This window comes from Alternaria ventricosa (assembly GCF_023758065.1).
Source record: "Alternaria ventricosa strain BMP 2768 chromosome Unknown scaffold_7, whole genome shotgun sequence".
Classification (NCBI taxonomy): Eukaryota; Fungi; Ascomycota; class Dothideomycetes; order Pleosporales; family Pleosporaceae; genus Alternaria; species Alternaria ventricosa.
The window spans coordinates 871,836-899,172 of record NW_026055687.1 but is presented as its reverse complement, the minus strand read 5'-3'; the positions used below and the strand labels follow the sequence as shown (position 1 = coordinate 899,172).

The following is a 27,337-nucleotide window of genomic DNA, read 5'->3' as shown; positions in this document are numbered from 1 at the left end:
TTCTTCAGAACCCGGGGGTGAACCAGATTTGCCCGAATTCACGCCTTCACTATGGCTTCAAGGCACGAACGTGAGAACCGAGGACCTGAACTGCAGGCGGTATGTTCAAAGACGATAAAGCAAGTGGAGACCATTGACTGACATCCACAGGTGTGCTCAACGTTCGTCTCTCTTGCGTTCATAACCACTGTCCTGCGAGTTTACGTACGAGCCCGCATCGTTAAAGCTTTCGGACCAGACGACTGGTGGATGGTGGCCGCATTGTGTGCTCATGTCATGTTTGCTACTTGCGCGATTGGCGGTATCCACTATGGAACTGGACGCCATATGGACACACTTTCTGGTGAGCAACAGTACAAAGCAATGAGGGTATGTGCGAACCTTTGAACTCGTCCTGATCTCGATGCTAACAGTATGTATAGTACTGGTGGCTTTGCTACATCGCATACTGCTGGGCGATGATTACGTCAAAGATGTCCATTGGCTTGTTCCTTCTCCGTGTCACTGTCAAGAAACTGCACAAGTAAGCCATGCCTTTGCGTAATTTCCGTAAGATCCAGTAACTGACTTCATACGCATCATTCAGGTACATCATTTACGCTGCGATGGGCCTCACGGTGCTGTGCGGTCTCGTCTTCTTCTTCGTCACTCTCTTCCAATGCCACCCGATCAGCTTCTTCTGGGACAAGAACAACCCTGAAGGGACTTGCATCAACGTAGATGTCATCATCGGTCTTACGTTCCTGTACAGCGCAATCTCGGTCATTAGCGACTTCACGTTTGCTATTCTACCCTTCTTCCTGATTTGGGGCTTGAACATGTCCGTCAAGACCAGGGTCCTTTTAATCCCTATTCTCGGAATGGCCTGCGTGTAAGTTTCCTTATCGCCACTTCAGCACACAATTGCTAACAGTCTTGCAGTGCCAGTGTCGCAGTCTGCGTGCGCATGGGTTACGTTATGGACTTCAAGAACCCCGACTTCCTCTGGGCCACTGTTGATATCGCAATCTGGTCGGACATCGAACAAGGTCTCGCCATCACGGCTGGTTCCCTCGCTACTCTCCGCCCCCTCTGGCGACAAGTGTCCGAGAAATTCGGATTCAGCAACTCCTCCTTCGGTCCTTCACGTCCTTCTGGCATGCGAACACCACAATGGGTCAACGACCCGAACAGAGAATCGAAAAAGAAGCCCAGCCTCTTCAGCATGACGATGTCTCTGTTGAAGACTGAGAAAGGGGCGTCGACGAAGTCGGAGATCGATCAGGACTACGGCATGGGCAACCTTCAGCCAGTACGGCTCCGCGATGATCTATCCGCGGAGAACGAGAAGAGCGACAAGGTGTTCAACACTTGGAGGATAAAGGGTGGAGGCAAGGTGTCCGATGAGGAATGCAGAGTTGGGGAAATCACAATGGAGACGCACATCAACCAGAAGAACGAGAGAAGGTAGAAATGGAGAAGCAACTGGAGTGGACAGTGAACGATATGGACGACCTTGTTATTAGCTAATTTAGATTCATGATACCACCCTCATGGCGGCGCGAGCCGGTCATAACAATACAAAAAAGGATATACACATCAGATTTGCACATGTCACAGCTGCTTTAGAGATGTCGTGATGGCTCGCGTGGTATAGAGCTCAAGTACGATGCTCGCCCCCATCGATACATGCAAGTCGAAGCGAGATTCGTTGGCGGCGTATGTAACCTTAGACCGTTTGACTAAAGGGATCTAATTATCCAAAACTACATAATCCAGGTCAAGCTCTAGCGCATGATCAACTCCAAGTTTCACAATCGCCGCTCAGTGTAAATTGCTCGTTTTCGCCCTCAGGAAATTCTCAACCATCTCATCACTTACTTCCGCCACATTGGCCGGTTGACTGCGGGACTCCCCTTTGCTCCCCACTGCCGAATCTGGACGTTGTTCGGCACGTGGGCTCACGTCGCCGACCTTCTGAACCGGCTCATCCGGTGCAGAGCCGTTAGACGTCGCTGCCGTGCCCACTGCGCCAGCAGCCCCACTGCGTTGCTGATCTTGGTCATTTATTGATCTTCTGCCCTCTTGCGTCTGCCCCTGCTTTTGCGCTCCACCTATCCTTTCGTTTGATGGTGTGAGGTTGCCGTGGAACGGGCGCTGTCGCTGCCTCGCGGCTTCCTTGTCAACTTTCCAAATGCCGCCTGACGGATCGACGGTGTAAGCTTGCGGGTCGTGCTTTACTAATCTATCGAAGATCGGGTCGTTGGGTACTGTTTTGAAGAAGACGTGTTGAAACTCCTCGCCCTTCGCTTCTTCGTCCTTCCGCATCTGCCTTTGGCCATTTTCGACTACATTTTTCGCTGCTGAAACGCCCTTCATGTCGCCTTTGTGCAGGGACGATATGACATCGCCCCATGCTTTGCGACTCTCCCATGGGTCTTGTTCTGAGAGGTCGGGCACAGTCATGGGTTTGTGCATGATGGTTCTGACGTCGAAGGTCTCCACCTCGGAACCGTTCCGCGCGTCCTTGATGGTAAACGTGCTGTTCCACGCACCCTCGATTTCGTAGATGGTCTCACCAGGCTTGTCTGCGTGGAAAAATCTTGCGTGGAATCCATTTTTGTGCCCTGAGCCAAACAAAGACTTGCCCTCGAATTTGATATGCGATATGTATCCGTTGGATGAGATGAGAGAATATTCGCCGTACAACTCCGGATGTGGAACCCCGCCTAAGAGACCCTTGACCTTAATGTTCGGCAGTGGAAGGAGGTAATCTTCGTCGTACTTGTCGACATGTACTATGGCGTATCCCTTCTGTTTGATACTGACGTTTCCAGAAAATGTGATTTCTTGCTCCGTAAACCCTTCCGCCCGGATCCCAACTTGGTCGTTCCACAAATAGCACGCCGTTACAGGTGGATGGTGGCCAACCTGTTCGGAGATTAATCGCGTCTCACCCAGCTCCTCAGTATTCCAGCTTCCGAGGAAGAGTTCGCCGAGAAACGCGTTCAACGGCTTCTTGACGCCATCTTCCTCATTCCGCCCCGCATATTGCTGTCCTCGTAACGAGCCTAGGAAGTTCTTGAGCACAAGCAACGCTCGTTTCTCAGGGTCCTCTTCCGACGCCGGTGCAGCCCAGAGATATGGATGATCCGCCCAGTACTGTGGTATCTCAACTGTCGAGTTCTCGGCTAGTACGAACGGCGGCGCAGTAATGTTTGAAAGATCTCCCGAGATGGTCGCTATGGATGAGATAAAGTCCTTGAGCCCAGAGCGGTTTGCTGCGATATCATTTGACATGGTTGCGAATTTAGGTTTGACTTGACTATCACCAATGCCAGGCAATAAACGTAGTTATGGGGAAGATGGGTGACTTCCCAAAGTAGCGCCAAGTCATGACGTCGGTGGTGCAAGACCCTACGACCTGCGGCTAACAACGTGAGATCTGGCTTGCCCTGAACTTTGGTAGGCTGTGCACCAACGACTCCAACGCCCCATCGCGCAATTTGCCGTAAACGCGTGCGCGATCGATGTTGGCCCATCGCATAATCGTCCCGACCTAGCGTAGTCCGACTGCGCGACGCGACAGCCACGTCGCGTATTCCTCCATAACGGTCTCGTTCCACGACAGCTTCAAGCTCATTGGCAGGAATAGCAAATGTTCAACAACAACCAGGATAAACCGTCGCCAGCTAGGCAACCTACTGCAGACTTCACTCGACGTACTCTGCTTACCACTCATCCGACATACCCGTCTTGGCATCATCACCACATCGAGCCTCCGAACAGGTGTGGAAAGCTGTGAACAATACGGGTTAGCCTGCAGTTACTTTGCCTCATAAACATTTTCGATTCTGCTATGAAACAACAAAACCTGCTCACGGCGCAGGATAACTCAGCGCAAAAGCCTCTCTGATCTCATCTTCGCCCCATCCCATTGTCAGGCCCAACTGCAACAGAATCCTCGCCTTCTGGGGGTTGTAAAACCCACTCGCAATAGTAAAGTCGCCACCGTCTGGTACGAGCCCATCTGCGCTTCTATGGCTAGCCACGATCGGGATACCCGTCACATTGTAGAGCTCTTCAGCAGCCAAAGCTGCCTTGCTAGATACACCTCCTGCACCAACTCCGGCGTAAACGATTCCTCGTGCGCCGGAAGCATAGGATGCGTTGAAAAGACTGGGATCCATGTCCTGATGGGCGTAGAGAATTGGTACGGAAGCTAGGTCGGTGATGTTGGTCACGTCGAAGACTACGCGGCCTACGGGTTCAGAGGATGCGAAGAAGAAGAATGGCACTTGGTTGATGAATACACCGAGTTGTCCGGCTTCAGTTGAGAAGAATGTGTCGAGTGTGTTGGCGTTGTTTTTCGTTGTGTAGAATGCAGAGCCGATGCGGTCGTTGAGTACGATCTGAGGGTACTATTAGCTTGCATTTCTACTTCGGCGTTGATTGATTTACTCACCATCGTTCCTCGATTCCGTCCAGCAGGCGAACCAGCTAGGGTAACCGCTTGATAAAGGTTGAGCGGTCCATCCGCACTCAGCGCGGTCGCTGGTCTCATGGCACCAACGACAATAACAGGTTTCGTAGAGTTGACTGTGCTCTCCAAGAAGAACGCAGTTTCCTCAAGTGTATCCGTTCCATGCGTGACGACAACACCCGAAATCTCATCCTTCGCCAACTCAGCATTGATCATATGCGCCAGACTCAAACTGATCGTCTCATTGATGCTGCCAGAGCCGACATTGGAGATCTGGTAGCCGGCAATGTTCGAGATGTTGAGAAGTTCTGGGACGGCATCGACAAGCTGTTGTACCCCGAGGCCGATTGAGTAGCCGGTTGTCTGGGTGTTGCTGTTGCCCTGAGATGCGATTGTACCGCCGGTTGCGAAGATGGTGACATTGGGGAGAGAAGCGTTGATTGGTGTTTGGATGTCTTGTCGGACGAACAGTCGGTGGAGATTTGAGCGACTGAGATCAATCGGTGAAGCTAATGTCAGAGTTGTGAGAAGAGGGAAAAGTTGGGTAGAGAGCTTCATCTTTACGTATGAAGGAGGCACGTAGCTGGATCACAGTCGACTTCTCTAGGAACTCGAATTGACCTTTTATACTCTTCGTGATCTCCGATTCATGCAGCTCCAATGCCAAGCTCACCGTCGGCCAACCTACAACGCCTATCTCCACGGCTTCTTATCAAGCCATTGTCAAGCTACTGTGAAGATACTGTCGTCATGCCGTCTTGGTATTTCTACAAGCAGCTCGATTAGTGAGTTCTGCGAGTCGTAGTCAAGCTTCGCTCTCTTGGCCATGCAAGTCCTCCGAATTTGTCGTGGTATGCTCGGGTCTTATCAGTAAGCCTTGCATGCGATAACCCACCCTCTGGATCCGCTAGAAGATATCTAGTAAGAACGCCAAGTATGTTTTTGCAAAGCTCGATGACTGGGCACCGTTCTTGATAGCCGTTGTCGGCCTCTAGTCGTGAGGCTTACGTTTGGTTTGCTCTAGGATTTGTGTGGGCGGTACATGGACGTGGAGGTGCAAGAGCTGTATCCTCGGAGGCATTGAGGTAACCCCGCTCACTCACGCCTTTCGTCCCGATTGGGAACCACCAACTAACAAGAAGGCGTGACCGAAGCAATTTCTTGACAAAACTTACAACACCGTGATGTGATTCCTTCATGGATTTCCATACTACTCTTCTATTTCTATAACAACCATGTGCCCGCCGTCCGACCTAAACATCGTCGAGGCCCAAGATGTAGACGACAAAGCATACAAGCACCTTTCCGAGTACAGCCTCGATACACCAATAAAGAAAGCCGCATATGCACATACAGCTGAGCTGCTACATCCGGCGATTTTGAACCACAGCATAAGGGTGTATATCTACGCCTACGCATTGGCCAAACACGAATCCTCCAAGTACTTCACGGACATTCATCAACGCGATCTACTCTTCACCGCATGCCTTTTCCACGATATCGGGACTACTCAAGATTGTGACGGCCCGCAGCGCTTCGAGATCGAGGGCGCCGACGCCGCAGTCAAATTGCTAAGTGGCTTTGGGGTCGGCGGGACAGAGGCCCACGATGTGTGGACAGCCATCGCGTGCCATACCAGCCCACAAATTGCCGAGCGAATCGGAGAGCTCTCAAGGCTTGTTCGGGTCGCTGTTGTTACGGATTTCGGGCGGAGAGGCGAGGGTTATGAAGTGCTCCAGTCACTGACAGGGAAACTGGAGGCGCGGTACGAGCGGGCGGGGATCGAGAAGGTGCTTGGTGATGCGGTGGTGGAGCAGGCAAAGCGAAAGCCAGAGAAGGCACCGAAGGTTTCGTGGCCGCGTGCGATGTATGAGGCATGGCTCGTGGAGCCAGAGTGGGACGGTGTCAACAAGGCGTTCTGAGAGGCTGTATGCGAGCTTCGTATCCTACAGTCTTGTAATCCACCGATGCTGTCACGTCTTCAACCTCCGTCGCTCCTCTCCAGGAAACCCGGATCCCTTTCGATCTTGCCCTCGAACTTTGTCCACCATGCCTGGAATGCCTTCAGCGGCACTGTATCTCCTGAACCCCAGCTTGTCAAGAAGTCGTAGCAGTTCTTGATGATCCTCTGCGCCAGCACCTTGGTCTCCACGCTTCTTTGTCCTCTTAGTACCAACTCATTGCCTTGTCCGATGCTTGGTGTTGCCGATGCTGCGGCCTCTTGAGCCTTGTTCTGCTCCAAAGCCACGGCGACTTGTTGCGCTGGTTCGACGCTTATGCCAAGGGCCAGCGGCGCGGTGCTGCCGTTCGACGCGTCCATTGATACGCCTTCGTCCACCATAGCATCGTCATTGTCGCCTAGGCCACCACCCGCAGGTCCGCCGGCTTTCGCGTTCACTTTGAATATCGCGCTAGGCTTCTCGTTCGCGATCGCGCCGAGGAGTTTGAAGTCGGTCGTACCGGGTAGTTGCGCGTAAACGGCGGCGGCGGTGCCATCTGGTAAGGTGATGCCCGGGAGCAGGAAGACGACGATATGGGAGAAGGACGGCTGCGAAGGGATTTGGAAGGCGAATTGGGTCGGCGATATGACGGAGGAAGGCTCGGTGATGACAGGCCGCCCTGAGATGATGACACCGACTGAAGACATGTTCACGTGTCACAGGCGCGTGATTCGAAGCTATACGCGAGAAAGGTACTTGAGATGGCAGTAAGGTTGCAAGCCGCGCGTGAAAAGTTTTGACATGCAATAGAGCTTGTTGCGCAGCCTTTGCGACATTTCGAGATGCTTCTGCGTCATTCTTGGTCCAAGCTTCACCCCACATTCACTCGTGTGATGGAGCTCAGACTGGCCGTGAGTTGAGATGACGTTTCGTGCTGCATCACCAGAAAAACGGACGTTCTAATTTTAGTCATCTCATCCGACTTTTGAACATAGCACGCCTGTAACTCCCTCACCATGAATAGCGCAATTTACCTCTGCTCATCTCACACCCTAAACCCATGCGCAGCGCTGACCCACCGTTGGTCAATTAGTTCGCTGACCCTCATCAGAACGTGATATCCACCCATCAAAGCTTGAAATGAATGGATTCGCTCCTCTTCACTCATCAGCATGAAGCGGGCGAGACCAAATGCTGGGACAGTCTTTGCGTGATGGGTTGAAGAAGGAGCTATCGGCACGTTCAAGGGTTTGCGGAGCCATGCCATGATCACTTGAGCAGCGAATGGGTTAAGGCCCACTCGACGGAGGAAGACTTCCCAGCTTGTCTCTTGTGCCACAGGCTTGATGTCACCAATGTCTGCTGAGCCATATGGCAGTCCGTACTTTGCCATCTCAACGACAGTGGACCGCGCCAGAGCCTGTTCCCCTCCACGAACGTATCGAACAAGGACTTCGCCTTCTAATTTGGTAGCAAACATATCGAAAGCTTTCAGAGCTTCTGTATCTCGCGGGTCATCTGGTCGGCTCGATCCTAGTTCTTCCATCTCGCGGCTTAGGCCTTCACTCACCAGCACTACCAGTCTCTCGTATCGCAGTTGGAGCTTCAGCATGCGTTCTTTCATTGGTGACTTATCCGGCTGGCCAGGAAGAGCCTTTTGCTTGATCTGCTGTAAGGTGGTAAAGATGAGGCCGGTGGACGGTGACAGTATGATCTCAGCTTCTTTGGCTGCCGAGTGCGGTAAGGTGTAGTCTCGATATACCATCTCTGCGCTTGGGTAGATCGACTCGATCAATTTCAGCATCCCCCTTTGCTGTAGGAAGGTCGATGAGATCACGAAAGAACAAGGCGCTAGATTACTCGGAACGATAGGAAGCTGGGGTAGCGGCTTGTTGGTGGTTTGCGCTTGCTGAGCCCGATCCACTAGCTGGTCGGACGAAGAACCCCTAGGTCGAACCGGTAAGGTGCGCGCCCTCAGTTGGGCGTGATCCCTAGATTTGGACAATCTTGCAGTACTGCTTTCTACGCGATCTACTGGCTTCCCTCGCGTCTGCATGAACTTGTTAAGCGCGGTTGTTGCTGAGAACCCACCAAACATCAGGTCTCCAGTCGCTTGTTTAGGAGCTTGCGGTTTCTGGGAGGCATATTCCAGTCTCCTCGATCGGGGTCTCAACGACTGCTTTTCCGTTGGCTCGCGTTCTCCGAAGTGGCGGCTCTCTTGCATCTCTGTGGAGGATCGGATCTGTGGACGCGCAGTCGGCTGCGAAGAGGTGCGCCTGCGATGCTTCTCCACGACCTCTTCTTCCATTTCAAGTTTTCGCTTGCGTATCAGAGCCTCCATGTCGTTTCGCTCATCATACTCCTCTGGATCCAACTCTTCTTCGTCCTCATCTTCGTCAAGGATACGCAGACCTTCGCGTTTCCACACTTGCGCTGAGCTGGTCGCGATATCGCCCGTAGTCAATTCAGTGACGATCTTAGTCACTTCCGATTCGCCATGAAGCTTTTCTTCGAGAGTGAGAGTAGACACCTTGGTAGTGAGAAAGCCCCACTTCAACTCTCGTTCTGGAATCGAAAGCCCGTGCCAGGACTTCGCCGACCTCAGATCCTCCCGCTTGATGCGTAAGAGGAATTTCATCTGCGCTTGCAGTTCCGTGTCATCAGGTCGATGATCGCCACCCTTGCGCCGACTGTACTCGATCCATGGTGCTATGGGCAGCGAGAAGTCGATGTATGGAATATCGACTCTTGCAATCGTGTCAGCGCCGGACAGCCGTTCGTTCTCGATTTTCTTGTTGGCGCGCTCAGCCTGCTCCTCGATCTCGTGGAAGAATTGGTCAGAGCCAACCCCACCTTCATCATCCTCACCCCATGGCTCGTAGAGTAAGGATTCGTCCGCGAAAGACACAGACTTGAGCCTCTTCATGGGCGAACTAGAACACATCGATGGCATAAGAGGACCTTCTACTTTGAGATCCTCAGCTCGGCGCTTCAGTATGGGCGAACTGGTTGGCTCGAAGTGAGGACTAAATTGAGGTGGGTGAGTAAGATCAAATAGCATCGAATCACTGCTATTCGAGTTTGTGCGAAGAAGAGCGTCTGCTGCCAGAATTTGCTCCTGCAAAGCCTGCGCCTCAATAGTAACCGAGTCGGCAGTATCTGAATCGAATGGCAGACGATTTGTGGGTGAGGATGGAATGTATGGTGTCAGTGGTGGCGATACTGGGAGTAAAGGCGGTGTCACAGGCCGAATAGTTGGCTTCTGAGTCGGTTAGCAAGCGGAATTAAACAATAATACGACATACTTGTTTTCGTATCAGACACTCTGCCTCCAACTTTTGGCCGTCTTCCGGTAGATGCGCGTCTCGAACAGTGTCCTGCAGATAAACCAACACCTCCCGTGAGATGGCGAGCTTTTCGGCTTTGACCTGCGCATCGCACTTTGCAGAGTAGGTGAGATACCTGGCTGGCCATCCAAAGCCCTCATCGTTTTCTTCTACCGTGATTTCCGAAGGAATCTGTAAGTTCTTGAAGTCTGGCACAGCTGTATCACCGAAGTCGAGCAAATCAAGCTCATGATCAGATCGTAGCACAGGTAGCTCTTGATGTAGATTGCGCCTTCTCGTCCAGCCATTAGTAACCGTCGGGTCGCTTGCAAGTTCATCTTGGAGAGCATGCGCTGCCTTGAGGAGCAACGCAGTGTCTTTGTTCACCGTAAGCTTTTCTTTGACAAGCCCGCTAACAGCCGTATCGATGGTCGCATCGGAGGGCTCGTGGAGATGTCGATCAAACTCATCGTCTGATGGTGACTGAAGATGGCGAATTTGCAGCAACTCTGTCTGATAGTTCACGCAAACGCCTTGCGCTCTCGCCCATTCGAGGACGCTTGGCTCCGATGTGTCCAGGCCGAGGTCCAGTTCCATGCTGGTCGTGTCTGAAGAATGTTCGCTCTCAAGTAATGTGGGTAAGAATAGTCGTTGGCTGACTGTCTTTCGTATGAGAGGCACAAATGGTGAGTGTCGAATGCGAGGGTTGCACCTTCTTCATCCTACCTTCCTTGGCGTCCACGTGGTCACGCGCTTTGCAGTCGCGCCATGTCACAGCAAGGAAGGAGCAGGAAAACTTTGATGATGATTTGATTTCTTGATTCATTAACTCGTGGCTTAATTGCGCCATGATATGTTCTGGGCCGTCCTGTATATTTTCATGTGAATGTGCAAAGGATATTGAACTATGTACATGCGAGTAGGACTGTATTTCCTTCCACTAGCTACGCGCGTCTATTTGGGAACAGGCTTCTGACCGAAGCCGAGAGACTGGTTTCCTCCGTTGAAGGCGACGAGCTGGGCCTTGAACATTGTGTCACCGTAAATCTGCAGACCGGCGCCCTGGTTGCCCTGAACACCACCGAAGCAGGTCGTGTTGGCTGCATCAACTGTGGCGAAAGTGATCTGGCTACCGGGGATCTTGGCCATGTATGAGTCGCCGATTGCGACACTCATGTCAGGGAGCGCAGCACCGCACGGGTAGATGAAGCCACCGACCTGAGCGTTGAGCTGAGCACCCGGGACTTGCGAGTAGTATGCCTCGGCAACCTGCTGGTCGACGAGGAGGAGCGATGTACCGGTGTCGGCGATGGCGTCGGAGCCTTGAGGGTTCTCGAAGAGCTGGTCGCCAACAGCAAACTTGGTAGAGCCGAATTGCCAGAAGCCAGTGTCAGCCTTGACTGGGATCCATGCCATATCGCCTTCAAACTTGGTAGCATCGATCTTGCCGAACTCGTAAACACCGGTGCCATCTGGGTCGAGGTCGGCAGTGAAGACGGGCATGTCTAGGTTGGGCATGACGTTGTCGAAGAAGGTCTTTGCGGGGGTCTTCTTGGTACCATCGTTGACAGTGTTGAGGTTGGAGAATGCAAGACCGACAAGGCCATCAGTGTTGGTATCCTGGACGAAAGACTGGGATACTTGGTTGGCAAGCTCGACAGTCTGGCCCTCAACCTTGACACCTCCAATGGTGACAGTGTCAGTGCCAACAATACCAGCAGCGCCGGAACCGTCACCGTAGCTGATCTTCCATTGAGCACCGGCAGTGGCCTTGAAGGAAGTAGACTTGGATGCGTCGAAAGCTGAGTGTTGGCCGATCAGTTGCGGGTCGAGCTCAGTGCTGAAACACCACAAATCGGAAGAACCAGAGTCGAAGTCCAAGTTCAGGGTCTGACCACCAATGTCGACGGGCGACAAGAACAGAGCAGCGTTGTCCTCAGGGTTGGCTGCAACAGTGCCAGTGTTGTTGCCACCAGTGGCAGCAGCTGCGGTCACATTCTGGCTCTGCTTTGAGAACGAAATGAAACCCTCCTTGACCATAAAGTCCTCCTTCACCTTGAAGTTGTACTTCCTGAACACCTTCCTCATAGCAGAAGCGCCATTAGGTCCAGTCGGGTGGGCCCTGTTGATTTGCCTGGGAACTTTGAACGAGCGTTTTTGGAGACCCCTCTTGCGGGCAGGGGCGGGAGCGGCAAGCACTACGGCCGCCAAAAGAGTGACGAAGAATAAGAATCGTAGAGAAAACATGTTGAGCTGTTGAGCTAATGCTGACCGGCAGCCGGACTGGAAGAACCTGTCGTTTGGAAAGAAGAGAATGGGGTAAAGAAAGGAAGGTACAAAACGAAACACAACTTCCTCGAAAGAAACAGAACAGAAGGCTCGGCCTGATGGTAGTCCACGGTACTCAAGGAGGGTGCGGAACGAGTGCTTTTAAAGAAGGAACGTCTATGCGACCAACGATGTAGAGACTGTGAAACTCGAGAAGGATGAAACCTGAGCCTGCAATCCGAACCGATGCCGACGCATGATGAATGATCTGGGAGCGCTAAGTCGACACTCAAGGCCAAGCTGAGATCCACGCGGCAGCAGACAAAACGCTACGCGTGCTGCATTGTCGATGATCCATGGGGAACATCAAGCCTAGCTCCTGTCAGGTTTTCAGGCACAGAGATCTAGAAGCCCGTCTAGTTGGCTACTAATCGTGCGAAACGGGGACTATGGGCCTGGAGACGGCGATGTGATTGGTCCAAAAGCATCTCGAGCCTCCTCGGAGAGGTATCGATAAGGCAATGGGGGTCGTTACGCGTCCAGCTTGACGCTGTCGAAGAAATGTGGAGAGAGCTAGCATCAGGCAGGGCTCCGACTGCAGGTACGTTTCAGTACCGTGGTACCGACAAACGTCAGAGTCGCACGAGAGGCTCTCGAACGGTTGTGCTAGCTTGCGTCTGGTGATGCTAGAAAGTTGTTTCTGTCAGCCACCTCATCTCAATTGACCATTGTGGCTGCTCTGCTGTGTTCTGGAGAGGCACGCCTCTTCGCGCCGAGTCGCTTGTACTTGACGACGCGCGGTCATGCCGTCAACGAGCATGAACGGGTGAGCTGACGAAGCCCGGGGGACGGTGTTTCGCAATGCCAAGACCAGACAAGCTAACTGGGCGTCGCCTCATGGATGAAACAAAGGGCCCGCCAACCCGCAACTCGAGAAGCCGGAAGTCTTCCCATGTCTCTCGTACATCCGGGATGTCAGACAAGCAGCCGCGGCGAAGCTTAATTGTCATGTTGCGAGATCGGATTTGCAGTTTCTCCAGGACCAACCAACCTGATGCGCGTCTTCCCAAACATGCTCCATCATTACAAACATGCTTCATCGCAGTTTCGCGCCACTTATCTCGGCAAGCAAACAGACTGGGCATCCGCCGATGCGAGGTTCATGTTTCGAACATCAAGGCTTTGAAGCTGTTGGTGAGGCCGGTGCGGCATTTTCCCTGATTTCGCAAGCCGTCGCGTTCAAGGGCGAATGGCCGGCGCCAGGCGCGTGGATGATCGAGCTTCTCCACTCCATTCTTTGGTACAGCGGCGTAGGGGAGATTGCGCAAAGCATAGTTGAGCGCTGTGGAGAATAGTCCGCAGGCTGCGCAGGTGGCATTGAGAAAAGCAAGTTCATCGTTCTAGACAAGCGAGAGAGGGTGTCGTCACGAAAGGGAACCGGAAGTGCACGGGCGCGGAAGAAGGACATTCAAGGTTTTGACACTGACAGGCGAGGAACGTTGCATGAAATCAATGCATATATTCGAATATTGAATGAAGGCGCTTTTGTTCTATCGTAAAGTGACATTCCACCTACGTCGTCAACGCGCCACTGAAGGCCTGCCCATCATCATGAGCACGGCATCAACGTCCACCAGCACACCAACTTCACCGTCGCCAGCTTTCAGATCTCTCGCTCTGCGAGAATTGTGCAACGTCCACACCACATCCAAGCGATGGGTGTGTAACTTGGTGCTGCACCTTCAAGTGCGGTGGCGTTCAACCCCTTGGGCATGAACTTCGTACTCCGAACATCGGCCTACTGCATAGCGCGATGCGTGGCGTCTGGATGGCGTTGGTATGGCTCAATTGTTGATCATCAAATGTGTTCATCCAAGCAGTTCCACATCTAGACCGATGGCCCTCATGAAGAGGTTCACGTTGGCCGTACGTGCGCTTGCCATCTCAGCAGGCAAAGCCTTGCTAACAGAGACCGTCTCCATGACACGGTCCTTGACGCCAAGCACCAACCTCTGTTGCTGCTCAGGACTGGCGCCCACACCCATTGCTGCCAGGAACTGCCAGATGTACATGTCGTCGGTATCGTTAATGGTCCCTGGGAATAGATAAGGAAGAACAGGCTCGATGACGTCAAACAGACGGTTGTAAAGTGCGGTCCATTGTTGCCAGTCGGTAACCATCTCGGGAGCTGACTGCTTAAGAAGCTCGGCGCGAGAGATGAGGAACGTGAGGAGAGTGAGACCGATCCTGCTTCGAGCCACAGTATGGAGGTTGGTGCGGTCCAGAACAAGACCAAGAAGGCCGATGACAATGTTCAACGGCGCCTCTGAGATGTGCGCGTGGAGAGGCGACATGACAGTGCTCGAGAAAAGGTCGACCTCTTCTCGGATGGCTGCGCTCAAAGGTTCCTCGGGTGTGGCAATAGCACGGCCGACCACGGACAGAGCATCTAGGTGGACAACGATCATAGTGACGACAGTGATGCGCTCCTGCTCGTTGATGTGGCGGAAGAGTCGTGGAAGTACCTTCTTTCCCTTGGCGTGTGAAAGGATGGAGATGAACGGATGCGGTGTGCTAGGGATTGTTAGCAAGAAAGAGGTTTTGGGAATATTATAACATACGCAGGGTTGATAGGCTCCATAATCTTTGTGTTCAACCACAGTTGCTGGTGGAGCGCTTCAATCTTCGAGCGCCACTCCATGTGTGCCTGGATGGCTTCAGGAGGGCTGCTTTCTTGGATCGGCGGTGGCATTGCCCGCTCGTGGTCTTCCATTTGCATGAGTGTCTTGTACACCGCCTCGATGTTGCGAAGAGCCTCCTTCCGGTCAGCGATGGAAGACCGGTGGTTCTTCGGCAGCTTATCGTTCGTCTCTGGCCGCTTCAGGTTGAGCAGCGGTCGAGGGGTCTTGGAGTTGCTGAACGCGATCTTTCCAAGACTGCCTTCCACAACAAGCTGCCGGGCCTTTGGCCTTGCTTTGGCCGCCTCAACTGCGCGCTGGATTTGTTGCTCCATGCGCTGCATGTGGTTGTCTCCGCCTCGGCCTTGTCTGCGGTTGCCAAACCTGTTGTTGGTCTGGAACAGGTATGTTTGAGCGAATTGGCTTGCTGGCTGCTGGGGGTTTTGGCGTGGAGCACCCCGGATCTGGGTGAAGACCTGGTAGTAGAAGTCTTCTGCAATAGCTGCCTCAGGTCCTCTCTCCTCCAAGTTGCCCGTCGCGGTCATGAGCTGCTGCAACTGGATTCGAGTGATGAAGTTCTTGTCCTGAGGCGTCATCAGACCGTTGTCCTTCGCTAGGAGAGCAATCTTGTGGTTCCGCTTGGCCCGCTTAGCATCTTCTTCGAGGAAGGCGGCACGCTCGGCCTCAGATAGCTGAAGAAGCTGCTCGGGGTGGGTGATGACCATTCCGGGGAACGAAGGACCGCGGTTGTGTCCTGCTGGAACACCACGAGGACCCTGGGGAGCATTCTGAACAATAGGCTGGCCTTGTCCTGACAGACGGTTTGGGTTTTGCAAGATCTGTCGAGGTTGGGTGGGTGTGCCCTGGGCCTGAGCCTGAGGTGTTGCTTGGCGCTGCTGCTGAGCGCCGGGCTCGTTGGACTGGGGCCTTTGTCGCTGTAGGATGGTGGGCTGTTGGGGCGGCTGGGATCGGACGGGTTGATCGGGGAGCTCAGCGCGGACCTGCTGCTGTTGCTGTTTAGGCGGCATTTGCTGAACGGGCTGCTGCTGTTGCGGCCTTTGCAGAATCTGGGGCGCGAACTGTCCTGGCATGCCGGGGTATTGAGGCTGTCCATGGGGAAACTGCTGCTGCTGCTGGGAGAATTGCTGTTGCTGCGCAAATCCTGGGAAGCCCGGAGGTGGGGCTTGTTGTTGTACTGGAGGGGTACCTATTGACTGAGCGCGCATCATGGCCTCGACCTCTTCCATGCTCATGGCCTTTCTGGTGGGCGCGGGCTGTTGCGAAGCGGCGGGGGGCTGCGGCGAAGGCTGCCTCTGCGCCGCGGGCTGCTTGGGCTTGAGGCCCCAAATATCGGCGCGCGCTTCCAGCTGAGGGATGTACTCGGGATCCTTGTAGCTCTCATAACCAGTGCGGTTTGGCTTCGACGCCTGGGGGACGGGTGGTCTCTGCTGGTACTGCTGGGTCTGCTGTTGCTGGTATTGCTGCTGCTGCTGCTGCTGCTGCTGTTGCTGCTGCTGGGGGTACTTCTGACGGGCCTGGTACAGCATCTGCTCTTCTTGCAGCGTGTTCGATACCATCGACGTCTGGCCGGCGAAGTCGAAGTGTTTTCCGACCGACTGCTGCGTGGCAGGGCCGCCGCCAAAGGTATCGTCGTTGAGGTCATCGGCATCGTCGTCGAGCTGGTCGCCTAGGCCGTCGTACGTCTCCTCGAAGTCGATGCTGTGCACGGGGTAAGTGGGAGCTGTGGGCTACGTGAGACGCGACCTACACATCGTCATCGGCTGCCCCTCCACCCAGTGCGGCGAAGGCGTCGTGCTGGCCAAACCCGGGCGCATTGGAGGCGTGGCCGCGGTCTCTCGGGCCGCTGGGGTCAAAGCCAAAGAAAGACATGGTGGGCGGAACCCGGCGGTGGGGGTGGTGTGGTGGTGTTTATGCGGCGGTCCAAGTGATATTTAACACGCGAAAGTGGTGACGTTGGGCTACTAGGTAAAGGCAGATTGGCAGGGCGGCGGTCGCATGGGCGCACCCACGAATAAATGGCGGCAGATGGGCAGATAACTCGCGACAGGCGAATGACGCCGCAGGGTACAGCAACGGCGACGGGGTGGGTGGGTGAGGTTGTGCCTGTGGTACTGCGAACCCAGGTTGGCTCCATCGCGGCTTGCTCCCAATTGGCGGCCAGGCCCGGCCTTACCCAAAGAATCCGACTCCCTGCGAAGTGGCTACATTACTACGGCGCCCGTCGACGACTCCTATCCACCTCGTGTCTTCCATCCCTCACGTCGCCTGCCACCTCAACCTCGACTACTGGCTGATGCGCATTCCCCGCGTCTCGCATCCGCTCGTTTTTCTATAGTCCTATATTCCGGGGAACCAACGCGCCGACAGCGTCCGTCCGGCACCACGCCTAGGGCTACCCGTAGACGTCTCACACCTCGTCCACGCCTCCTCCGTACCCCACACGTCGTCCGCAGCAAAGGCAATTGAGCAGCGAAAGTGGAGGGCTCCGACGTCACCGAAAAGAAGCAGCCCAAAGAGCAGCAGCCTCAGGGCCATTCCGCCATGGCCGGCAACCAGCGGTATATCCGCTACCTTATCTTTGCTGTAGTGGTACGTGCCGGCATCGTGTGACGATTGCGGAAGCAGCGACTGACCATACCCAGGCCCTCGTCCTCCTCTACTTCATCGGCTCCTCGTCGTCTGTGCCTTCCGCAAGCTGGCCAGTCTACCAAGACAACAAGTCGCCCGCGACTCCTGCCCAGGGCAACGCTCCGGTCGCCAACGATGAAGTCCAGCAAGTCACGCCTGGCACCACCCCCAACGAGCAGGAGGGCCTTCCCCCCGCGACTGCCGCTGGCGACCGCATGAACGCAACCTTCGTCACCCTCGCCCGCAACTCCGATGTCTGGGAAATCGCCAAGTCCATCCGCCAAGTCGAAGACCGCTTCAACCGCAAGTTCCACTACGACTGGGTTTTCCTCAACGACGACGAGTTCGACGACCAATTCAAGAAGGTTACAACTGCCCTTGTGTCTGGCAAGACCAAGTACGGCAAGATTCCCAAAGAGCACTGGTCCTTCCCCGAATGGATTGACCAGGACAAGGCCGCCAAGGTTCGCGAGACCATGAAGGAGAAGAAGATCATCTACGGTGACTCCGTCAGCTACCGACACATGTGCCGCTACGAGTCTGGCTTCTTCTTCCGCCACCCCTTGATGCTCGATTACGAGTGGTACTGGCGCGTCGAGCCCAGCGTCGAGCTCTACTGCGACATCAACTACGACACCTTCAAATTCATGGCCGACAACAAGAAGAAGTACAGCTTCACCCTCAGTCTCTACGAATACGTCGAGACCATTCCTACCCTCTGGGATGCCACCAAGAACTTCACCAAGCACTACCCTCAGCACATTGTCAAGGACAACGGCATGAAGTTCCTCAGTGATGACGGCGGTGAGACCTACAACCACTGCCACTTCTGGTCCAACTTCGAGATCGGCAACCTCAACTGGCTCCGCTCCGACGCCTACATTGACTTCTTCACCTCGCTCGACCATGCTGGTGGTTTCTTCTACGAACGATGGGGGGATGCTCCCGTGCACTCCATTGCTGCCGGTCTGCTACTACAAAAGGACGAGATTCACTTCTTCAACGACATTGCCTACTACCATGTCCCATTCACACATTGCCCAACCGGCGAGCAATACCGCCTCGACCACAAGTGCTCTTGCAACCCCAAGGACAACTTTGACTGGAACGGATACAGCTGTAAGTTGCCAGTACCCTTAATCAATACCCACATACTAACACGTTACAGGCACATCTCGCTTCTACGAAATGCAAGGCATGGAAAAGCCAGCAGGGTACGAAAAGGAGCAATAAGCGCTCAATCTCCCGTCTGTTCTACTTCGTCCTACTTCGATCCGAACAACCTTCAATTTATCCCAAACTTCTTGACACACCGGTTCTGACTTATTGTCAAGCGCACCACTCTCGACTGCAGCCAAGGTTTGGCGTGTTGTGAAAATTGTCTTCTTCGTCTTCTCAATTTCGATCATACTGGCCACGTGCATCATCAGACGGCGGCGGCCTACCGGGAGGTTCAGTCAGGTAAACCAGGGAAAATATTCGTTGCCCAAGTGGCCCTCGTAGGGATGATCCGAACCAATATCGGTGTGTATGGTTGGATTGGCGTTGGTAGCGGTTGATATTATTGGCTAGTTGTTTTGGTACGGCATCCCCGACGTAGGCGAGGAATTGGCGGTCATCTATGTATTGTCTTGTTGAATCGATGTATGGGTATAGTTGATGATTGTAGACTAATGACCTCATCCATATGCAGACATTGAAGACATCGCCATCACATCTTGACCAGCGATCCAAGGCATCCACATGTGCAAAATCAATTCATAGAACCCTAATTCCATGGGAACAGAGATTCGGGCTTTTCGCATATCCGTTTTCAAATCTCGCTGTTCACAGACATAATCTCCTTCATTTCAATTTTCAGACAGACTTGCTCACAACACATGTACTCGATCAAATTGGCTTTTAGTCTTGTGCTTGCATTGAGCTCGGTGTGTGATAAAGAAGAGGAGTTGAGGACGTAAGACAAGCCTTTGTATGATTTGATAGCTCAGCTTAGCTTTGGTCGTCTGTCAAAAAAAGCCGTCGGGCAAAACCGATGAGCATATTGAGGTGGCCTGCAGGGCCGCTCTCTTGATGTAAACAGGACTGATGTACCTGCAGACATCGGGCGATGACCTTGCCATTTTGGTAGGATTTTACCGATGCAACTGGCCAAACATGAAGGGGTTTCCCTTGGTTTTCTTCGCACTCGCTTTCTCCCATGTAAACTTTGATTTCAGGGTTTGGGGAAACTCGCCCACACATAACAGGTAGTGATACAGATTTCGGAAATAACGAACCCAAAATTTGGCGAAGAAGAGAAGTGGATGATCACAAGTCTGATTTATATAGCCGTCCCGACTGGTAGAAATGATGTATGGGTGAGTTACGAGAAGGCGTGATGTTTTCCAAAACCCGAACGCGATGTTATGAAGTGGTGAGTCCGACTCAGTTCTTTCACACACATGTTAACTTTCCCTCTAACTTTGACTGCCACCTTTTGGCAAAAACAGAAGATGAAGTTCTGATATCCATGTTTTCGTAGATGTCATCCGCGGATCAGAACATTATGTAAGAAACTGGACTGGTTGCACACATGATTCTGTCGTATACGACTTTTGTGCTCAAATCGCTCTCTACTCATGAGTCGGTATCGTAACGGTTTTTGAAGAACTAAAACGGATGTTGGAATGAAGGGAAGGAAGAAGAGAAGGTGTGAGAATCTAGTTTATATGCATACTAGCGCTACCAACGCATGCCCGCTAAAGAACGCTCATATCATCAAAGCCTAAAACCATCCGCACGCTGTCCCATGTGTTGCTCATCACTCAATCATTGTAGTTCACAACACCACTTCCATCCTTGTTCGCCTTGCGTATACCATACTTCTCACTCAACTCATCTTCCTGTGACCGGCTGTTTGGATCAAGATATGGCCGCTCGGCACGAACAGTTACCCGGACTGCGTGGCGGCGGTGAGGCGCAAACCCGTAAGTAGCAGAGTGATTCTATGAGACATCAGTACAACTTCTTTGCAACGGAGAGGACTCAACATACCGTAACCCTGTTGTCCCAAAACGCGACATCCCCCTCATTCCACTGAAACCTAGCATGAACCTCGGGACTAGTCGCCACAATCTCCGTCAAGAAACTGATAATATGATCCGACTCCGTCTTCGGCACACCAACAATCTTCGTTACAAATCCAGGGTTGAAGAAGATGCTCTTCCACCCCGTGACGGGGTTCGTCCGGACGAGTGGGTGCTCGGTGGTGACGGGTTCGCGACGGACTGTTCGGCCGAGGTCGCGTGAGCCTTGGGCTTGCAGCTCAGCGGAGTGGAGAGCCGTGAGCGATTCGAGATATTTTTGCATGTGGGGTGAGAGCATATCGTAGGCTGCGTATTGTGAGGACCAGAGGGTGTCGCCGCCGCCGCCACGGGGTGGGCCGGTGAGGACTTTGAGGGATGTGTAGGAGGGAGGTTGGAGTTCGTATGTTACCTGGTTTGGGTTAGTAAAACTCAAGTCTTTCTTGAGGTGGTATCGAAGTCTTACATCAGAGTGCCAGAGAAACGAGGGTGTGAACAAAGCCCTTAGGTCTGGGCTATCCTCGCCGGTATAGATAACGTGAACGTCCTCCAATCCCTCTCGCTTCGGCACACCAGTTGTAGCATGCTTGTGCAGCTCACCAAAGTACTTTCCCAGCTCCCGCTGCTCATCGATGCTGAAGTTCTTCTGGTTTCGGAAGAACACAACTCCCCGCGTGGCAATGAGTCGAGCCAGGTCGTTTTTCTGAGCATCAGTGAGGTTTGCTAGATCAACGCCGTGTATCTCAGTACCGATCTTTGGATTATAGTCAAAGACGTCTGTGGCGGTTGCGAGGAGATTCTTGAAGTTGGGATCGCCTAGTTGGCCTTTGTCGGCGTAGGCAATCTCAGTGTAGGCTGGCCATGTGATGTTGGGGAAGTGTGGTCGTAGGTCTTCGTACTTGTACGGTTCGGCATGCTTCTTGACAGTGGTACGCCCAGGCACGTAGCTGTGGGCGTTGCTAGACTTTGGTGTTGGGAGAGATGTCGATGTAGCGGTGGGTTGGTAGTGGGGTTCGACGAGTCCCGGCGCCATCTTTGTTGCGGGTATAGAGTAAAATTTGTATGAATGCGGGTACTGCGCGGTCCACTACAACAAGTTCTTGGTACTTGAATGAGACGTGATTATAGTATGCAACGAGCAAGTATGGCAGTGTGATGTGGCTGCCAGTGGATGCTGGTGGATGATTTATCGACAATCGACGAAGGAGAGATATCTTAACGCGAGGTCTCTAGAGAATGGTATATGATTGTAGAACAGCCAGAGAGAAGAAATATGCTCTTATATGTACTGCCTTAGTACAGTATACGTGTGATTCATGTCACCCTGAGTTACTGCCATTTCGGGCCAATTGCGCCATCGCACACAATATAACAGCCGATCGACCTTGACGCTGAGCCGCATGCCACTAGCATCGAGCTGCAGCCGCATACGGTCGGAGCATGCAAGGCACAAGATATTGAAGCTACAGGCCCAACACTGCGTAGTTGATGTACATGGAGGAAATTGAGTGTGAAAACCGTTATTTTTGGGATACCGCCTTCCAAGTCATGTTTGCCGTCATTTTTAAAGCCAAGAGTCTGTCTCTCACTGTACTTGCAGTACCAGATCATAGTAGGTATGTCGGAGTTGGAGTGGGATCGACGCTAGTGAGATGATGCAATTTGACGCGATCCTGTGCTTCGAATTCAACATCGCGGTGCTCGGACCACCTTCTAACGTCGACGGCCCTTTCCAGGATCTTGACCACCCGTGGACCCCTCAATCTTGCTGAAAGTCGGTGTATTGGAAAGCAGACTTGAAGATGCTCTCGAATCTTCCATTGAATCGCAGAGGGAGACGTAACAAAGGCTTCGGTAACAAGGAGGTTGCGGCTATACGAGGATGCTATCGTAATTAAAGGACGTTTCCACCTCTTACTTGTTGCACTGTCCGTTTTTATAGTCCCCATACCAGAGCACAATATCTCAAGCAAGTGTCTTCACTCGAAGACTGCGATATCTGATGCCAGTATTCCGTGCGGGCCGCACCTTAGAGAACCCACTGATTGCTGGCATTCCAAGAAAAAACTCCTCCAGGCATCAGCAGCACATGATCGTAGTGTGCTTTGGTTGTTGAGATGAAGTTTTGCTGAGTTCCATGATTGCGATACACTAAAGCCAAGGCTTACATTCGACGCATGATGAAATTCAGTCAAACATTTGTCGATGCACCAGCAAAATGTCGTTCTCAACCGGTCGACTTGGGTCCGATGAATGGGATGGGTACACCGTTCACGTTCATCCATTGAATCGAGGTTCCACTAGATTCTTTTCTAGCTTCCACTCGTGTCCTTGCAGCAGTGTCCGGAGCGTATGTATGCGCCTTATTGCCCTCCGTCATTGTGCCCGCCTGTCCCATTTCCGCCTGTTTGGCTATGCGCGCTCGTTCGAGTATTGGGTTCCAGTGAGAGATAAATCGATAACCTCCGTAATTGAAGAGGAGTAGGATGAACGTGGTCTTCAAGGGTTGCTGTAACATTCTCTCGTGCGTCCTCTGGATAAACTGATGTATGCGTGCAAACACCATTGTGACAGTGATCGTGAGTATCACGAGGTACGCTGGGACAGCTGGAAGATTGAGCGATGCGGACGAGGAGTTGGTTGTCGGTGGTCGAAAGATTCATGGATGCAGGATATCGTGGAACTTGGGAACGGCGCCAGCGCGGGGACTGGAGCCTAGCGCGAAATCGCCGCCGAGCCGCATCAACTTTCTTGACGATCCAACACCTTCAGCCATTCACACTCCTCTTCCGCAGCTACACCGGGAGGAAGAATAGTCGTCGCATAGCATTTCCGCGCGACATCTCCAAACCTAGAAACATCCAGAATCCTCCCTGCGACCACGGCATCCCCATATCCTACACCCCGACTATCCAAACGAACGCGCGCCGCGCGCGAGGTCACCTCATACAAGAAAAAAAGACTGAACATTTGGAAGCCTACGTTGACGTTGAGCCATTCACTTTGCATCTTTTCAAGTTGATGTAGTCTGCAGACCATATCCTACACTCCAACATTCCACAGAAAAGCGCGCCGCAGGCCAAATCGCAGCCATGGACGATCTCGCGAACCTCGAGTTCTTATCGCTCGTCTCGAAGGTCACCTCCGAAATCCAGAACCACGTCGGTGTTTCGGATAAGACGCTCGCCGAGTTCGTTATCGATCAGCACGCGAACTGCAAAGGCGTCACAGACTTCAAGAACCAGCTGGAGGCCATGGGCGCAGAGTTTCCTCAGAGTCTGGTGGAGAGCATTGACCGTCTCATATTGACGCTTCATCCAAAGTACAAGAACAAGGGAGCAAAAGAAGCTGGCGCAAATGGGCAAAACGGCACCGATGCGACAGACCGCAAAACGCGCGTCTTCAAGGGCCTGGCGATCCCGGACAAGGACGTGGAATATGAGGTGGCAGACGACGAGCCCGAGAAGGAAACAACACAGATCGATGCATTAGACGACACGTTTGCGATGCTGGAGGGACTGGCAGGGAAGGGGCCAAGCAGCAAACCCAAGGAGAGATCGCGGAAAAGAAGCATGAGCCCATACGACAGCGACGACGACATGAGCAGGAGCAAGCGACACAGGCAGAGAGACCGGTCGTACTCGCGCTCGCGATCGAGGAGTCCGCGACGAGGCAGACAGCAGAACGACGAGCTGGTCTTCGAGGACGAATTTGGCCGCACGCGGACCGTAAAGCCAAACAATAAGCAACGAAGCCGCAAGAAGTACCGCGACGAAGATCTAGACGAATTCCGACGACCACCTACCCCCGAGCTTGACGACGAACCCGTGTTATACAAAGTGTACGATGGCAAGGTCACAGGTGTCAAGGACTTTGGATGCTTTGTCAATCTACAAGGCGTGAAGGGCAAGGTCGATGGGCTGGTGCACGTCACACAAATGATGGAGGGCCGGGTGAACCACCCTTCCGACCTCGTATCGAGATGGCAAGAGGTCAAGGTCAAAGTCATCAAGAACGAGAATAACAGAATTTCGCTGTCGATGAAAGAGGTGGATCAGCGGACCGGTCAAGATCTTGATCCTGGCAAACGCATAGCGTCCTTCGGCACAGGCGCAAACTCCCAGGGACTCGGAGGAATACCAGGGCTTGACAGCTCCGTTCCAGTGGTGGAGGACGGTTTCAACAGTCGCAAGAACGGAATGCGGAAGCGCATGACCTCACCAGAGCGTTGGGAAATAAAACAACTCATTGCTTCTGGTGTAATACCGAAGTCCGACTACCCCGACATCGACGAGGATTTCAACGCGCACATCAATGGCGAAGGCGGTTTTGAAGAAGAAGAGGATGTTGATATTGAAGTCCGTGAGGAAGAGCCACCCTTCTTGGCCGGTCAGACCAAGCAATCCCTGGAGCTGTCACCGATTCGAGTTGTTAAAGCGCCTGATGGCTCGCTCAACCGCGCTGCAATGGCTGGTGATACATTGGCGAAGGAACGTCGTGACCTCAAACAACAGGAAGCCCAAGAAAAGGCCGCCAAGGAGGCGGCGAATGTTGACTTGAGCAGTCAGTGGAACGATCCCATGGCGCAACAACGACAATTCGCCAGCGATCTCCGCAACACCCGCACGAACGAACCCAGCCAAGCGTTACCGGAGTGGAAGAAGATCTCTACGAACAGCAGGGAAACCTCATTTGGCAAACGTACAAACATGAGCATCAAAGAGCAACGAGAGTCGTTGCCTGTCTTCAAGTTCAGGAACCAACTTCTTGAAGCTATTGCCAAGCACCAGATCCTGATTGTGGTCGGTGACACTGGATCCGGAAAGACCACGCAGATGACCCAGTATTTGGCCGAGGCTGGCTACGGTAACGAGCTGGTCATCGGTTGTACCCAGCCCAGGCGTGTAGCAGCCATGAGTGTTGCCAAGCGTGTCGCTGAGGAAGTTGGCTGCGCTCTCGGTAATGAGGTTGGTTACACGATTCGTTTCGAGGATAAGACTTCGCCAGATACCCGTATCAAGTACATGACGGACGGTATCTTGCAGCGTGAGATCCTGTTGGACCCCATGCTGTCAAAGTACAGCTGCATCATGCTTGACGAAGCCCACGAACGTACAATTGCTACTGACGTCTTGTTTGGACTGCTGAAAAAGACACTCAAACGACGCCCGGATATGAAGCTCATAGTAACCAGTGCCACTTTGGATGCCGACAAGTTCTCGGAGTACTTCTACAAGTGTCCTATCTTCTCAATTCCAGGTAAGTTTTCGCTCCACGAAACGCATGTGAGACAAACACTGACTTCTCTGCAGGTCGAACTTTCCCGGTAGAGGTCATGTACAGTAAAGAGCCAGAGTCTGACTACCTCGACGCGGCGCTGGTCACGGTCATGCAGATCCACTTGACGGAGCCAGCAGGTGACATTCTGCTGTTCCTGACGGGTAAAGAGGAGATTGACTCCTCATGCGAGATCATATCAGAGCGTATGAAAGCTTTGGGTCCAAACGTACCAGAATTGATGATTCTGCCTATTTACGGTGCCTTGCCGTCGGAAGTGGCCTCTCGTATCTTTGAGCCTGCCCCCAACGGCACGCGCAAAGTCGTCATTGCTACCAATATCGCTGAGACCAGTCTGACTATAGACGGCATCTACTATGTCGTGGACCCTGGTTTTGTCAAACAAAGTTCCTATGACGGAAAGCTAGGAATGGATCGACTGCAGATTACCCCGATTTCGCAAGCCCAGGCTCGCCAAAGGAGTGGACGAGCAGGCAGAACAGGACCAGGAAAGTGCTTCCGCCTGTATACCGAGGCCGCATTCCAGAACGAAATGTTGCCAACTACGATTCCGGAGATCCAGCGCCAAAATTTGTCAAACACGATTTTGATGCTCAAGGCTATGGGCATCAACGATTTATTACACTTCGACTTCATGGATCCACCGCCTACAAATACCATGTTGACAGCCCTGGAGGAGCTGTATCAGTTGGGCGCACTGGACGATGAAGGCCTGCTAACGCGTCTCGGTCGACAGATGGCCGACTTCCCAATGGATCCATCCCTGTCAAAATCACTCATCAAGTCCGTTGAGCTTCAATGCTCAGATGAGATCTTGACCATTGTCGCCATGATCAGCGCTACTCAGAGCGTCTTTCATCGTCCACGCGAGAAGCAACAACAAGCCGACCAGAAGAAGCAGAAGTTCAACGATCCTTCCGGCGATCATATCACCCTTCTCAATGTGTACAATGGTTGGAAACAGGGTGGATTCAGTACGCCGTGGTGTCAAGAGAATTTCGTTATACCCAAGAACATGCAGCGTGTGCGCGACGTGCGAAACCAGTTACTGCAGATTATGGCGCGACACAAGCATCAAGTCGTTTCATGCGGTCGCAACACGATCAAGGTCCGGCAAGCGCTGTGCTCGGGCTTCTTCCGCAACTCCGCACGCAAAGATCCTGCCGAGGGTTACAAGACGCTCGTTGAAGGCACACCCGTCTACCTGCATCCCTCCTCCTCACTGTTTGGCAAGCCTGCTGAACACGTCATATACCACTCACTCGTGGAGACGACGAAAGAATATATGCATTTCTGCAGTGCTATCGAGCCGAAGTGGCTCGTTGAAGCAGCGCCGACGTTCTTCAAGGTCGCGCCAACCGACAGGTTGAGTAAGCGGAAGAAGGCTGAGAGGATTCAGCCCTTGCACAACAAGTTTGCAGGGGAAGATGATTGGAGATTAAGTGCGCAGAGGAGGGCTGGCAGAGGTGGTGGCGGAACATGGGGTTGATCTTGACCTCGGGAGTGTCTTAGTTAAGAGAGTGTGTAAGATACCTTCGGACGTTAATTAGCATGTATTGAGTTAAGATTTACTGCCTCTTCTTTGTGTGGCCGTGTTAAGTATGAAGCTCTCTGCTGTTCTTCGCGTGATGCTTGGATGGTGTGCACAGAC

The 27,337-nt window shown here is 53.0% G+C and overlaps 11 protein-coding genes across 11 annotated transcripts; 4 read left to right on the top strand and 7 right to left on the bottom strand.

Annotated features, from left to right (window-relative positions):
• Window positions 1–51: 51 nt before the first annotated feature.
• On the top strand, window positions 52–1,450 carry J4E93_005064 (uncharacterized protein; the record flags this gene model as incomplete). The annotated part of the gene is made up of 5 exons (XM_049342987.1): window positions 52–99; window positions 151–369; window positions 423–523; window positions 587–871; window positions 922–1,450. 5 exons carry the CDS (start codon window positions 52–54, stop codon window positions 1,448–1,450), a joined length of 1,182 nt encoding a protein of 393 aa, XP_049199987.1.
• Window positions 1,451–1,803: 353 nt separating this feature from the next.
• Window positions 1,804–3,279, bottom strand: J4E93_005063 (uncharacterized protein; the record flags this gene model as incomplete). Its single annotated transcript, XM_049342986.1, has 1 exon — window positions 1,804–3,279. The coding sequence occupies one exon, from the start codon at window positions 3,277–3,279 to the stop codon at window positions 1,804–1,806; it is 1,476 nt and encodes a 491-aa protein (XP_049199986.1).
• Window positions 3,280–3,857: 578 nt separating this feature from the next.
• J4E93_005062 (uncharacterized protein) lies at window positions 3,858–5,020 on the bottom strand (the record flags this gene model as incomplete). Its single annotated transcript, XM_049342985.1, has 2 exons — window positions 3,858–4,391; window positions 4,445–5,020. 2 exons carry the CDS (start codon window positions 5,018–5,020, stop codon window positions 3,858–3,860), a joined length of 1,110 nt encoding a protein of 369 aa, XP_049199985.1.
• A 677-nt stretch (window positions 5,021–5,697) lies between these two features.
• J4E93_005061 (uncharacterized protein) lies at window positions 5,698–6,384 on the top strand (the record flags this gene model as incomplete). The annotated part of the gene is made up of 1 exon (XM_049342984.1): window positions 5,698–6,384. The coding sequence occupies one exon, from the start codon at window positions 5,698–5,700 to the stop codon at window positions 6,382–6,384; it is 687 nt and encodes a 228-aa protein (XP_049199984.1).
• Window positions 6,385–6,443: 59 nt separating this feature from the next.
• On the bottom strand, window positions 6,444–7,109 carry J4E93_005060 (uncharacterized protein; the record flags this gene model as incomplete). Its single annotated transcript, XM_049342983.1, has 1 exon — window positions 6,444–7,109. The coding sequence occupies one exon, from the start codon at window positions 7,107–7,109 to the stop codon at window positions 6,444–6,446; it is 666 nt and encodes a 221-aa protein (XP_049199983.1).
• A 338-nt stretch (window positions 7,110–7,447) lies between these two features.
• Window positions 7,448–10,325, bottom strand: J4E93_005059 (uncharacterized protein; the record flags this gene model as incomplete). Its single annotated transcript, XM_049342982.1, has 2 exons — window positions 7,448–9,561; window positions 9,701–10,325. The coding sequence occupies 2 exons, from the start codon at window positions 10,323–10,325 to the stop codon at window positions 7,448–7,450; spliced, it is 2,739 nt and encodes a 912-aa protein (XP_049199982.1).
• A 357-nt stretch (window positions 10,326–10,682) lies between these two features.
• Window positions 10,683–11,975, bottom strand: J4E93_005058 (uncharacterized protein; the record flags this gene model as incomplete). The annotated part of the gene is made up of 1 exon (XM_049342981.1): window positions 10,683–11,975. The coding sequence occupies one exon, from the start codon at window positions 11,973–11,975 to the stop codon at window positions 10,683–10,685; it is 1,293 nt and encodes a 430-aa protein (XP_049199981.1).
• A 1,889-nt stretch (window positions 11,976–13,864) lies between these two features.
• Window positions 13,865–16,564, bottom strand: J4E93_005057 (uncharacterized protein; the record flags this gene model as incomplete). The annotated part of the gene is made up of 3 exons (XM_049342980.1): window positions 13,865–14,570; window positions 14,618–16,393; window positions 16,443–16,564. The coding sequence occupies 3 exons, from the start codon at window positions 16,562–16,564 to the stop codon at window positions 13,865–13,867; spliced, it is 2,604 nt and encodes an 867-aa protein (XP_049199980.1).
• A 672-nt stretch (window positions 16,565–17,236) lies between these two features.
• J4E93_005056 (uncharacterized protein) lies at window positions 17,237–18,556 on the top strand (the record flags this gene model as incomplete). The annotated part of the gene is made up of 3 exons (XM_049342979.1): window positions 17,237–17,284; window positions 17,338–18,442; window positions 18,492–18,556. The coding sequence occupies 3 exons, from the start codon at window positions 17,237–17,239 to the stop codon at window positions 18,554–18,556; spliced, it is 1,218 nt and encodes a 405-aa protein (XP_049199979.1).
• A 1,574-nt stretch (window positions 18,557–20,130) lies between these two features.
• J4E93_005055 (uncharacterized protein) lies at window positions 20,131–21,421 on the bottom strand (the record flags this gene model as incomplete). Its single annotated transcript, XM_049342978.1, has 3 exons — window positions 20,131–20,310; window positions 20,360–20,800; window positions 20,855–21,421. The coding sequence occupies 3 exons, from the start codon at window positions 21,419–21,421 to the stop codon at window positions 20,131–20,133; spliced, it is 1,188 nt and encodes a 395-aa protein (XP_049199978.1).
• A 2,059-nt stretch (window positions 21,422–23,480) lies between these two features.
• Window positions 23,481–27,175, top strand: J4E93_005054 (uncharacterized protein; the record flags this gene model as incomplete). The annotated part of the gene is made up of 2 exons (XM_049342977.1): window positions 23,481–25,647; window positions 25,701–27,175. The coding sequence occupies 2 exons, from the start codon at window positions 23,481–23,483 to the stop codon at window positions 27,173–27,175; spliced, it is 3,642 nt and encodes a 1,213-aa protein (XP_049199977.1).
• Between the last annotated feature and the right edge of the window lie 162 nt (window positions 27,176–27,337).